The following is a 13,859-nucleotide window of genomic DNA, read 5'->3' as shown; positions in this document are numbered from 1 at the left end:
ATGATATTATTACACTTTTAATTAATTTGTTTTTGAAAGACCTGATATGGTAAGTGTTAATTGTACACATATAGTCATAATTAAAAATTCCCAAAAAAAATGTTCCAACTCATAGTATTCTATTTCCTAATTATCACTGAGTATAAAAAAATATATACTAATTTAATAGTCATATTTCAAATGAATTTAGTCACTGTATTAATTATTTGTATTCAAAGGAATGAATTCAAAGGAATGAAAGGATAATAAATTGTTCAATAATGTTTATGAAGCATATTAAAAAGTAAAAACTGTCCTCTTTTTACGATTTTTTTTTCCTATCTATGTGAATATACCATTATCCTTATTTTCCTTCTATTAGTAAACAAGGTGCAGCGTGAAGCTTTATAAAACCGCTATCTTTCTCACAACAAAAACCCACAAATAGATAGACTCATTCATCTTCCAAACTCCACAGCAATGGAGACACACACCTCATCATTCTCAAGCCTACGCGCCTACCTTAGTGCCCTTTCACACACTCCCACTCGCTTCGCTCGTCGAGCTATTTCCGTTTCCACCTCTTACGAGGAAATGGGTCGGGTTCGGTCAGGTTCAGATATGCGAAAAACACTAAGCTGGTACGATCTCGTTGGTTTTGGTATCGGCGGGATGGTCGGTGCCGGAGTTTTTGTCACCACCGGTCGCGCTACTCGGCTCTTAGCTGGACCAGCTGTTGTTCTATCATACGCCATTGCTGGCCTCTGCGCTCTTCTTTCTGCGTTTTGCTACACGGAGTTTGCCGTCGATATGCCCGTAGCCGGCGGCGCGTTTAGCTACCTCCGCGTAACTTTCGGTTTGTTACTTTACCACTTTGTTTTTAATTTTATTTTCTCTCTCATTTGGAGAACCTTCTGCTGACGTGGATTTTTCAGGTGAGTTTGCGGCGTTTTTGGCCGGCGCGAATCTCATAATGGACTACGTGATGTCGAATGCTGCCGTTGCAAGAGGCTTCACTGCATATTTCGGCACCGTAATCGGCGTCTCCTCCGCCAAATGGAGACTCACCGTGCCTCATCTTCCCAACGGCTTCAATCAAATAGACATCGTAGCCGTCGCTGTCGTTTTACTCGTCACAGTCGTCATTTGCTACAGGTTCCTTCATTTTCTCACCCTCACAATATAACTACACAGAATCTTCATTTTCATTTCTCAAATTTTAACAATTTCGTTTTTCTATTTCAGCACTCGAGAGAGTTCGGTTATGAATATGATTCTAACAGCATTACACATACTTTTCATAGCATTTATTATAGTGATTGGGTTTACGAGAGGGAGTTGGAAGAATTTTACAGAACCAGCTAATCCAGAAAATGCTTCTGGATTCTTTCCATACGGGGCTTCGGGCGTGTTCAACGGTGCTGCAATGGTGTATTTAAGCTATATCGGATACGATGCCGTTTCGACGTTAGCTGAAGAAGTTAGGAACCCTGTAAGAGATATTCCCATAGGAGTGTCCGGTTCCGTAATTATTGTTACAATTCTGTATTGCTTGATGGCAACTTCAATGTCCAAGCTTCTCCCTTACGACATGGTAAATTGAAATTGATTTATGAATTTATTACCTTTGTTAGCATAACTTGTTAGCATAAGTTCTACCAAAGAATGAAAATGATGTGGTTTTTTATTGGATGCACACAGATCGATACTGAAGCGCCGTTTTCAGCAGCGTTTAGTGGGAAATCAGATGGTTGGGGATGGGTGTCGCGAGTGATAGGGGTGGGGGCCAGTTTTGGGATATTGACTTCGCTGTTGGTGGCTATGCTGGGTCAGGCTCGTTATATGTGTGTCATCGGACGGTCCAGTGTGGTCCCACCTTGGTTTGCTAAGGTCCACCCTAAGACTAACACCCCTGTCAACGCTTCCGCTTTTCTTGGTACGGTTACTCTCCTCCTCGACCTTTTTTATTTATTAAATATATATATTAAACTTTTATATTATCATTATATAAACCATCACACTCTTAATTAATAATATATATCTGCCGGCTGTATCTCTTTTCATACATCTCTTATCTACTCTTTTCATACATCTCTTATCTATGTATCACTCTTTCTTCTTTTAATTCATTTGTTGATATGGATTGTTGGTTTTATGGGAAATTGAAGGGACCCACTTTTTTTCTACCATTTATTGATCTTTAGGTGAGGTGTGACTTAGGAAGTAAGGTTGTTAGCCATCTTTGTTGGTTTGTGATGGGATTAATCTTTCCTCATTAATGTGAATGGTTGTCACTTTGAGCTTATCCTATTTGCATTTGGTGGTCATGGTAAATGCATATATTTTCAAGATTTTGGAGTCTCTTGACTTGATGTGATCCTACTTGATGGTTACCACTGCTTGGATTTGGATCTATCTTATAGTTGTGGGAACCTACTTTCCCTACATTATAGTTTAGTTGGCTTGGTTGATATATAAGAAATAGTTTTACACGGAGGATCCTTAAGTCAATCAAACACTACCAAATAACATAAAAAAGTTACTTTAGCATTTTGTGATTTTTCTATTTAAGTAGATGACAATTTTTCATTAAATTATGACAAAATGGGATATACAAAAGTAGGACAGATGATCCCTGTTTTTTTTCAAACTAATCATCACTGCTTATGGGTATGATCAGTTTTGAATTGCTGAAACATAATTATATTGATTCTAACCTTTTGTTTTTTTCTAAAATATTTTGTTTTTAGAAATTCACGATTTAGTTATATATTATTTTTTATATTCTCCTTTTTACATTCTATTTCTCTTTCTCAACTAAAGAAAATAGATAAAGAATTAATATTATATAAAAATAGTGAAAATATATCAAACATTATGTAATCATTTAATTATCTTTTAACCTATGTACATAACATTAACATGAGTCTCTAATAAATGTAATAATATATTTAACATAAAAGAATTTAATCATCATAGAAAAATTATAAAGATAATATTATAATATAATAACATAAAAATGTCTAAATGTATATTTAATATAATTAAATTTATTTATTATAGAAATAAATGTTTTATTGAAAATATTATATTAATATTAACCATTTAACATAGACAAATATGTAAAAGGACAAAGATGAATCTTTTCACGATTAATCACAGCTATTTCTTATTGCATTATAGGCTCTGTTTTGTCCACACTTGGATTTTTTTCTTCTGAAAATGATAAATGAATGTTAGCCCAACAATATTACTTAGCACTCTCTCAAATTTGTATATATATATATATAATAAAGGAAGTAATAAAATAATAAAATTTGATAACTTCTCTTACCATAAATTAAATTATCTGCTTTTATATCATTCATTTACTTTTTATTTTCAAACATCTTTAAAATTTTTTACCATGATAACTTGTATCGTCATAGTTTAATTGTGAAAATATTTGTAAAGAAAGAAGGTTCTAGCATTTCTATTTTTCCTTTATTTTATATCATCCACAGCTTTTTACACAGGTGATTGTGACAATAGACTTGTTGAAGAAGTAGTAATATTTTTATATGTAAGTGAAACTGGCTTACGTATTCCAAAACAGTGCTTGGGTGAAAGGGTTATCTCATAGCACATGGGTGTCACATCTTTATCCCTAAACGTGTTTTTTGACTTTTTTCTAAAGTCTGGTCCTCCCTTTCCCTCCCCGTGTAAGGTATGTGCCTTTACCATCCCTTACCTGGATTAGCTTGAAACCACATTATTCATTCAGTATTGGCATCTTGACTAGATAATAAAGATAGAAAAACTATGATAACTTATTTGCGGGTAGCTGTGTGGCTTAGAATGGAAAAATGTGTATCACTCAACTGGTGGAAGATATTCAGTGGTTATTATTGATTCGACCCACTATTGTATTAGTTAATATATACCTCTTGATGGGAATTGGAATCAGAATCATTGACTCATCATGGTACCTATCTTTTATGCTTTGTGGTGCATTTTAATTACTCACAACTCTTGTCTTCAAATTCCTTTTCCTATCCTCTAGACTAATGAGTGGTAGATTGAATATATGATTTTGCATTTCTGGGGTCACAGTTTTTCTCACATCAGCATATAATCTATTTTTCAGGTATCTTCACTGCAGCACTTGCCCTTTTCACTGACCTTGAAGTTCTTCTAAATCTAGTGTCCATTGGAACCCTCTTTGTCTTTTACATGGTGGCAAATGCTGTGATTTATAGACGTTATGTTGCTATTGGGACAACCAAACCATGGCCTACATTATCCTTTCTCTGCTCATTTTCCTTCACCTCAATCATTTTCACGCTCATTTGGAAATTTGTACCCAATGGAAGTGCTAAAGCAGGGTTGCTAAGTGCTTGTGGTGTGATTGCCATTGCAATATTACAACTTTTTCATTGCATGGTCCCTCAAGCAAGAAAGCCAGAATTCTGGGGTGTCCCACTAATGCCTTGGATACCTTCTACATCTATTTTCTTGAATGTGTTTTTGTTGGGATCATTGGATGGGCCATCATATGTTCGATTTGGTTTCTTTTCGGCTGTGGCAGTGCTTGTCTATCTCTTGTACAGCGTTCATGCTAGCTATGATGCTGAAAGAGATGGTTCTATTGGTCAAAAGAATAGTGAAATTCATGTGGAATCAAAAGAAGAAAGTGTGGAGGACCGAAGTTTTAAAGTCTGATTGTCTTTATTTATGTTTTGAATTTTATTAGATTAGGATGGATTCAACCTTTTTGGATGGTTGATGGTCACTTAACAAGGTAGTGGGGAGGGACAATCATGTGGAATACATATTTAATTCTAATATGGAATATAAATAGGTTGCAACTTTTGTAGAAGTGGCGAATTGTATAGTTCAAAGGCGGCTTAAGTTGTAACCCATTTTGTGAATTTTATGGATTATGTTATCACCCTCCATTAGAAATATGCTGGTTTAATCTTTCTTTATCTATAAACTTTGACTTCCAAGCTAAACTTAAAGAAAGTGTATAAGATGAAAATGACTTGCCAAATGAACCCATTTGGAGCTTAAGCTTTATCTGAGGTGTAACTTTTCTGATAAGGTTAGTATACTAGTTTGACCCTTGAAGCTTTTTGTTATCTTGGTGAGAAGCATTAGATAGATATGTAAATTGCATCATTGTAAAAGAAACTGAGTTAAGTGGCATCTAACGTCATTTGGAATTTATATGAAAGGACTATTGTGCTATGGCCTAATGCTCAATAATAATTGCTCTTATTTGTTGGGGGAAAAAGGCAATAATTACTATTGTGCTATTATTCATCACTCATATGTGGTTGACTATTCTTTATTAAAAGTAATATACATTAATGCTGAATGTATTAACTCTTAACTTTGTACACATATTAAACCCTTTTTAGTGTTGATATTAACTTATCGTGTTTATAAAATATAATAATTATTGAAAGGTTATTTAACAAGAGAGAAATTGTCACGTGAAGCATGCCAAGTGCCAACAGGGATTCATTGCACAATACTTTGTTGTAAATAAGAGCGTATGAAATATTAATTTTATGAAAAAGGCCAAAAAATAAGATTATTAAGTTGGTGCTTTCAGGTTTTGGATATATTTGTATTTGAACTTTCCGCATCACTAATGATGTGACTCTTTCCACTATAGTGTTGACATTTTCAATAAACTCTGTTTGTGCTCTAAACCAGTATCCAGCAAAATCAACACAATAGACAAGAAAGTAAGTTGCATGATGAATACTTAATCAATTTCGGCCTATGAAATAAACTTATAAATATGAATTTCTCACCCCACTTGATATGAAAATCAACACGTGGTACAAAAATGATACTTTATTTATTAATGATTAATTTATATGTTATATTACTTTCGTATCATGTATGATGATTTTTAAGATAATTTTTTGGGAGAATATATCATTACTATCAGTAGTATGTTGCTTCTTCCATCTTGTGTTAAAAATAGTAAGTTCCAACTTGAAAGTAGCGATTAAGTAGTAAACTTATAATGAATGTTGAATTAAAAATAGAAAGGAAGAAAAGTGCAAACCAAATCATCAAGCTCATGCCGTATCTTACTTTGCTACTAGTTGGATGAGAGTAGTCTATAGTATACAAAGTAGACATAGGGACAAAAAAACTATGGGCCAATATGTTGGCACCATGTTATCTTTTGCATCCAAATGAACCCTCTTTGTCTGCTGCACTATCTTTTGTTTTCTTCTCAGGCCTTGTCCCATTTCGTGCTTTTTGTCCTAATTATTTTCAACTGAATATTTAAATTCGTGCCTAAAAAACTCTGTTTCTCATGTCTCAATTTAGTTTTGAAAATGAAGTAAAAGTCTTAATTTAGTCTTCAAAAATCTTAAATATTATGAACTTAATTTTTTTAGGATAAACTTTAGGAATACATTAGCTTTTTTGTCAAAAAACTATTTGGATCATCAAGGTTTTCAAGAAAAAACCTGAAATATTTCATTTCTAAAAGATTAAATTGGGAGGTGTATTTTTTCTTAAAGGACAACTTGGTATTTACTTTTATTATTTTAGTAAAGGGACACTTTTTTTCGAAGTATATATGACTCTTTTTTTATTCATAGAAAAATAAATTAATTATTTATCCTTTAAAAGTTAAAAACGTGGGAAATATTAGTCCTTTTGTCATCTTCCTACTGTTTTGTTTAGGGGTCAACGTGGGTCATCAATGATTTCGTCAAGTTGCTACACCATTTTTTTTTGAAGACTAATAATTTATTCGTTCAATTTTTAAAACATTCCTAGTATTTTTTCTCCATGATACAATTTGTGCTTTACTCTAATTTTTGTTTTCTTCCCCCATCCACCCTCAATTTCTCTATGGTTATGTATAATATTGGCGAGTGGAAATGTGGAATCTTTTAATTTGAAGCTGCATTTACGCTTGCTATTCCATTACAATCATAAAATGTAAAGGGACAAAGGAAAAGATTCCAAGTGAGGATTTACGTTAATTAAACTCTGCATAGAAAGATTAGATGACAAGATATCAAAAAGAGTAATCCACATCAATATTCCATTCATGTTGGAAGAGGGTTGATTTTATGCGCCAAAACTTCTAACGGGAAGTGTTAGCTTTGTGTGCATGCAAAGATTCATATCTTTGTTTTCTTGTTCGTTATCTTTTTTCAAATGGCATGTTAATGTTATTTTATTTTAAGTGATAACTTCATATATTAAATAACTTTTCTCCTAGTAAAGTTACAATTACGTGCATATTGGATTATACCCGAGTTTGGATCATTAGAAATATATAAACCCTTTTTCCTTTCTTCGCCAAAGTATATATGTAATAGTAAAAAGGTGTGGATGGGATGACAATAGTCCTCATTTAACTAGTAGATATGCTTGTTGAATTTTTTGGACCACTTCGGATGCGTAGTATTCAAAGCAACTGGAACAGTCAATGGATAAAATTATAAATAGATTCCTAATTCCCATTGCAATTGGTTGTTTCCACTACTTGGAATCTTAGTCAAAAGGCAAGGAATAATTTGAGAAGTTCAATGCCGAAAGACATTCCTTTTTTATAATTAGTAAAATGAAAGAAAGCAAAGATGGTATTGCATTTCCTTGTATGTGCTATTGTCCATGAGATGGAGCACTTATTTAAATGTCTTGATATTTTTATCCAACACCTTATGCTTAAGTAACTTATTTATTTCAAGTCCCTATTAATGATGTGATTTGGGTATATGTAAATTTAATGGAGAGAACTATATTAAATATCAAAGAAAAAACAACATTTATATCTTTTATGTAAAGTGAGATTACACTTTGATCCTTAAAACTAAAAGAAAAACGTATGTCCCTCTCAATTAATAGGGAGAAGTCTCCCTCGGTCTTCTTGTGTTCAATATCCTACATTCCTACTAGAAACTTCAATTGAACAAGATATCTTTTGTGCTCTCATGCAACATGTGAAGACACACTTTTCAAAAGATCTTATCAAGGAACCAAAGAAAATATTGAGTGAAGAGATATATTATTCATCCTAACCGCAACTTCGACCTTATTTGTCTTATTATTTACTTACTTATGGCATTTGTGTAAAGTGCATCCCAAAAAGAAAGGTATATGTGAGAAATAAAGATATTAAGGTTGAGATAAAGAGAAAGGGAAAGATATATCTTGTTATGGGTGAACATGGGTTATAGCATCTCATATCTGTTTCACTATTTTAGTTAAAATAAGGTTTATTGTATGAAGACTTTACAATAGGATTCAAAACAACTTGCGCATTACTATGAGAATTCAAACTATAATATTTATAGGTGGGAGTTGAAAACTTAATGGAAAAGAAGATTGGAGTAGCTCATTTGTTACTTCTATTTCTACTTTAAAGGGGTGTGAGGTCCACACACCACACACTTTACATTTGTATTTTTGTGTATAATGATGTGTTTGCAGATATCTTACCCTTGTTTTATTTGTCAGGTTAGCATGAAATCAAGTAACTATATATGCACTTTACCAAGAAAACAAAATGTAACTATCATGCCCTTTGTGGATCTAAGTGAGTGCATAAACTATGTTGCTCATTGGCTGACTTTATATTTTCCAATATATGAAGTAGAAGAGATGAATGTCAATAATGACTTATGAGGTGGTATAAAAGTTCTCTTGATACACCATTTTTTTCCGGATGAACAGTACATCATTATTTTATAATAATGTTTCATGATGAAAAAAAATTAAAAGATAGATATATGTGACTTTTTTAAGTGATGATATGACTAATTAACTATTCACTAAGTTTTAATGTTAATCATTAATATATGATTATATTATTTAGATTTATGGTACTCATAATTTTTATATTATAACTGTTATTTTTAACAGTTCCCCATATATTTATATAGCTACATTTAAATTCTATCCTATTCATAATTTTTTTGAATTAACCATTATGATTTGAGTGGGTCGCATCGTAATATCATATTGAAAATTATTCCAGCCAAAATATTTGCATACATGCCATTATCCATGCTTCTGTTGCATCCATTATTCATTATTTATTCTCAATCATTTAGAAAAAATAATACAAATGAATGGTGGATGATGTAGGAAATCTATATAAATTTTTACGATGTCAATATATAAGTCTTTACACCATCAGTTGTAAGAATTTTATACATTATCGTGATCCATTGTATTGATACCTTTTGATATTTTTAACATCTTGATTATACATCTTCTATCTCCATCTATTTTCATTTATTTACTTTCTACATCTATTTCATTTTTAATTTATTCACATGTGAGCTAACACAAATGCTTCCCAGTAATTCCAATGGAAAATGTGGGTTTGGCAGTAGAATTATGAAGACTAGTAATACTTGTGAATCCTTGTTGATGAAGCATGTTGGAAGGAGTCACCTACGAAGCCACGCTTTAATTCTTAATGAAGCTCTTCCAAAATCTGCCACAGTAAGCAACAGAACCAGTAATCCAATCATCATACAACATCAACTTGTTTCATACAGATAAAAAAAACTTGTTTCATAGGTTTGTATGGGCACTATTATGTAAAATTATGATGAGTGCAAAAGTATGGGCACCAGTAATACATGAGAAGTTTCATTATCAAGTAAACCTACCGTTCTGACAAATTTATAGGTTCTTCTTCTGGTGACATACTCTGTTGTCCCTCTTCAAAACAGGACTAGAAATTCCATTCATGCTCGACGCTTCTGCATCATCAAAATCAAGTTGCTTGGGCTAACACTGGTGAATGTAGACCCTAAACAAGAATGATCTCTTTCAATTGAATCAGCAACAACTTTGGGAACAGTGGTATCAGATCTGTCCTCAACATTATCAGCGGGATTGGTGCGAGATAGTACATTTTCTTGGGCATAAAAAAGACTTTCTCTGTCAGCTCTTTCAAAGTATAATGCTGTGCATTGTAAAGACCCACCCTCTAAATTGGAAGAACTCAATGGCTTCAATGATGCTTCAGGTCAGGTGGGCACTTAGTCACAGCTCTTGAGTCTAGAAACATCAATTGGTGCAACATTTTCCTGCTCTGGAGAATCCATGGCAATTTCTGCATCTAAATTGGAATCTTTTTACTAAACAGTTTGGGAGCAGGTAGCACCTTGCCCACAGATATTGGAGCTGAGAGACTTTGATATTACTTAACTGTGATTCAGTGACTTTGAGTCTCTGGTTATGTCTACCTCTCCATAACCCATTTTAATTGAAAAATATTTTGCTTTTGCGGAACAAAAGTCAGGATCCTGTGAATCTTAGAAAATAAATGATTGGGAGATTGCATTGATTTTCTGATGGATTTTATGGAACCATCAGATATTATTGGAGATCAAAAGCTACCATGATGCATTTTGCACATTTTACACATGTGATTAATATCTTAGTTAGTTTGTTAAGTTGTTACTTGTATCACAAGTTATCTTTGTATTGTGTATATAAGCACATGACTTGTAATCCTTTAAGCAATAAATGAAGATTCACAATATTCATTTTATGCTTCCGCGTTATTTTCGCATCAAAACATCATCACCCTGGAAACCCGCAGGAACTTCTAAGCAATCCTATTCTATCATGACTGTTACTTTCTTGATTTTTTGTTGCAGACATCACCACCTTTGATTGAATTCCTCATAGTTCCGTTGTTGTGATCAGAGGCATTGCTTAAACCTGTTAATTCAACCTGAGCAAGTGGTGTCGTAAAATCATGAACTTCAACTCCTTTTGCCTCTGCCGGAGGTGCTGTCAAGCTTCAACAATTCACTATCATATCTGTACTGGTTAGAACTTTTAGATTTTGTTGATCCCTTATGATAAGCACGGCTTCTAGCTTCCTTCCTTTGATACTCTCCTTTATTTGCTTCCTAAACTTCACAACTTCCATTTGTAAAACAAGGTCGATCAACTGGCTCCAATGGCTCATTCGAATCATTGAAGATTTGAAGGGGATCATCTTCCTTCACAACAAAAGAACTGGCAACATTCAAAAGGTTCAATTTTTGGGCTAAGGTTTTAGATCTTATTATGCGAGTAGAGTGATTAGACTTGTCAATATTTTGAGTCATACAGTCACCTCTTCTCATTTCACAACTTTGGATGTTGGAATTAAAATCTTACTCTCGTTTCTCAATATGACCTGCTTGTAAAGTTGAAGAACCAAGACCTGTAACTGTATCAGCGTGAGCACCAGCATTATTATCACCTCCTGGCATATTTTGTTGCGTTTTCACTATCACGTAGCTGCAGAGCCTTTTGCCTTGGCTTTGATCTTTGCAACTTTGCCAGTGAGAGGAGAGATGGATCAAGGTAACTGTGTGAGACTCTAGGTTGTAACTTATATTGCGGTTTATTTTCTAAGGGGCACAAGTGTAACGAGAACTAAGTACAATGATAACATGAACCTCTAACTAGATTAGATTGAACTAAATTTTGAAACAAAAGTCATGTCCAGTATAATTAAATCATACCTCGTCTCAAGAGATGTTGGTGTGATTTTCTCTATACCTTAACCCGACATGCGAGTAGGGGTTATAACATGATTAAGGTTTAAATAGTGGAAATGGAGAGTAAACCTAACATGTGAATCAATCTCCATTTCAATAATGGAAAATTAACTAACATTATGAAAGAACTCTACGTCAAATCGTGCATAGTATGAGAAAATGAGAGAGATTAGTGAGTGCCATTGGGCAGGGAGTGAAGTGGAGAGATACAGAGCCATGGAGGCGGGTGATTCCAATGAGAATGATGCCATTGTTGCCGACTATGATCCATCATTCGCTTCATCCCAACAAGATCCCACATTACACTCATGCATCCAAAACAAAATAAAATGAAGTATTTGTTTCTTTACAAATGAAAATCATACTTATTCCATAGATAACTAAACTTTTTTTTAACTATTAGTATTTGGCTCTAGTTGAATTTGAATCTCAACTCTTTATCTCTAATCTTTAAACCCCTTCACCCTACATACCTAAATGATATCCAATCAATTATGACTATTAGCAAAATTATATCTACATATCAAATGTCTATTTTCTATTCTTTTATGATGGGTAAAACCAAAAATAAAAATTATCCCAACATTTCATGAGAATTTGAATTCAAATATTTAAATAGTGTGAATTCAAATGAGATCATTCTTCCTCGTAAAAGAATGTAAATTCAAATTAGCATCTCTCTTTATGAACATGTTTTGAGACACATACAAATAAATTATTTATCTTCATCTCATAAGAGAAACTAAAAATAATATGGTTTACAATTGGAAGATCAAATAATCAATAACATGTATTTGGATAAATGATAAAAGACACATAAAGTTTATTCACCATATACTTATGAATATATTGAGATACACTCTTGGCCTTTATATTTGGTCTTGATAACATAAATAATAGTATATAATGATAATGTTTTTCATCATCTTTTGCTATCTAAAGTTAAAATTCGATCACCTATTTGAGGCTGAATGGAATGAACAATCATGGTTTTATAGTTTGTGCTTTTGTGGATTTACTTATTAGTATGGCAGCTCCTAATTCTTGTTCTGATTCAACTAATTATTCATCTACTGTATCTGCTTCTTCTTCTTCTCCTTAGTATTACAGTTATTTCAACCTTTTTTGTACATTATAGATCAAGATAAAATTTAGTGAGAATGAATGAAGACTCGATCATGTATGTTTAGTCTTTATTTTGCTAGTCTTTATTTTGCTACCGATTGTCTTGATCATACAGATCAATGTTGCCATGTATGTGCTGTGTGTATTACTTAGTAGAGTGATAGTTATTAAAGATATATGATAGGTTATTTTGGAAGATGATAGTTGGTTAGAAAGTTAGGAGTTAACAAGTTAGGTTTATGTTAGTTACTTGTTTTACAAGCTTTCATTTCTTCTTTTCTCTTGTATAAATAAGTCATATTGACTCGGTTCTTATTCAATTCATTCAATTTTGTAATGAGAATTCAATTTAATGACAATAATGAGAGATGTTACATTTCAATGAAGACTTTGATTCTCCTTTCTTTCATTTTCTTGCTTCTTCAAGCTTTTCTTTCTCTTTCATTAATTTATCACATTTCTTGTTTCATCAAGAAGATCTCTCTTATCTATGGCTCTTACCATATTTTAACATGGTATCAGAGCGTAATTATTCAATAACTTTCACTTTGAAGGCATCAGAGTTGTGAAATATTGTTCTATGGAGTCTCCTCAATTTGCCTTATCTATAGACACGATGAAAGTTTTCTTCTTCTTCTTGGTTCATCCAAGAACCAAAGAACCATTCAAACTCCATCAATTCACTCATCACCACTGCCAAAACTCCACAAAACCATCAAGAAAACTACCAAGGATGCTCATTATTCTTTCACAATTTCATCTCCAATAGAGAGATGCAGCTGCCGATGCTCAAGCTTCTGAATTTCAGTGACCACTATATATGGCTCGAAATTCTTCATCATCACCTTCTTCATCAACCTTCAAATTCAGGTCAAAGGAGTTTGTTTTTGGCCAAGAATTCTTTTCAAGTACGTAAGCTAGCTTCTTGATATCCTCAAGGTCTTCAAGAATGGAGTATAATGATCAATTTATCCTATACAAAATTACATTATTTTCTTATTCCTCATCATTTACCCCTCTTTCTTATTCATCATCGAAACATCTCATTAAGATCAAGATTCTAATATGTTTTTTCTCTTTCATCATCAATGGTTGGTTCGCTTCTGTCCATGATGGTTAAGCTCAGATATAAATTCTGTCAGGATGGTTAAGCATTGGATTAGTAGTTTCTGTCCATAGTGGTTAAGCAAAGATATGGATGGTTAAGCA

General features: G+C 33.0%; 1 protein-coding gene across 1 annotated transcript; it reads left to right on the top strand.

The window, feature by feature from the left end:
• LOC109336704 (cationic amino acid transporter 7, chloroplastic-like) lies at positions 359 to 4,949 on the top strand. The gene is made up of 5 exons (XM_019573459.1): positions 359 to 835; positions 915 to 1,134; positions 1,225 to 1,573; positions 1,681 to 1,915; positions 4,106 to 4,949. The coding sequence occupies exons 1-5, from the start codon at positions 460 to 462 to the stop codon at positions 4,678 to 4,680; spliced, it is 1,755 nt and encodes a 584-aa protein (XP_019429004.1). The 5' UTR covers positions 359 to 459; the 3' UTR covers positions 4,681 to 4,949.

The sequence above is a fragment of the Lupinus angustifolius genome, chromosome LG20, assembly GCF_001865875.1.
Source record: "Lupinus angustifolius cultivar Tanjil chromosome LG20, LupAngTanjil_v1.0, whole genome shotgun sequence".
Classification (NCBI taxonomy): domain Eukaryota; kingdom Viridiplantae; phylum Streptophyta; class Magnoliopsida; order Fabales; family Fabaceae; genus Lupinus; species Lupinus angustifolius.
This window is presented reverse-complemented; position numbering and strand designations above follow the sequence as displayed.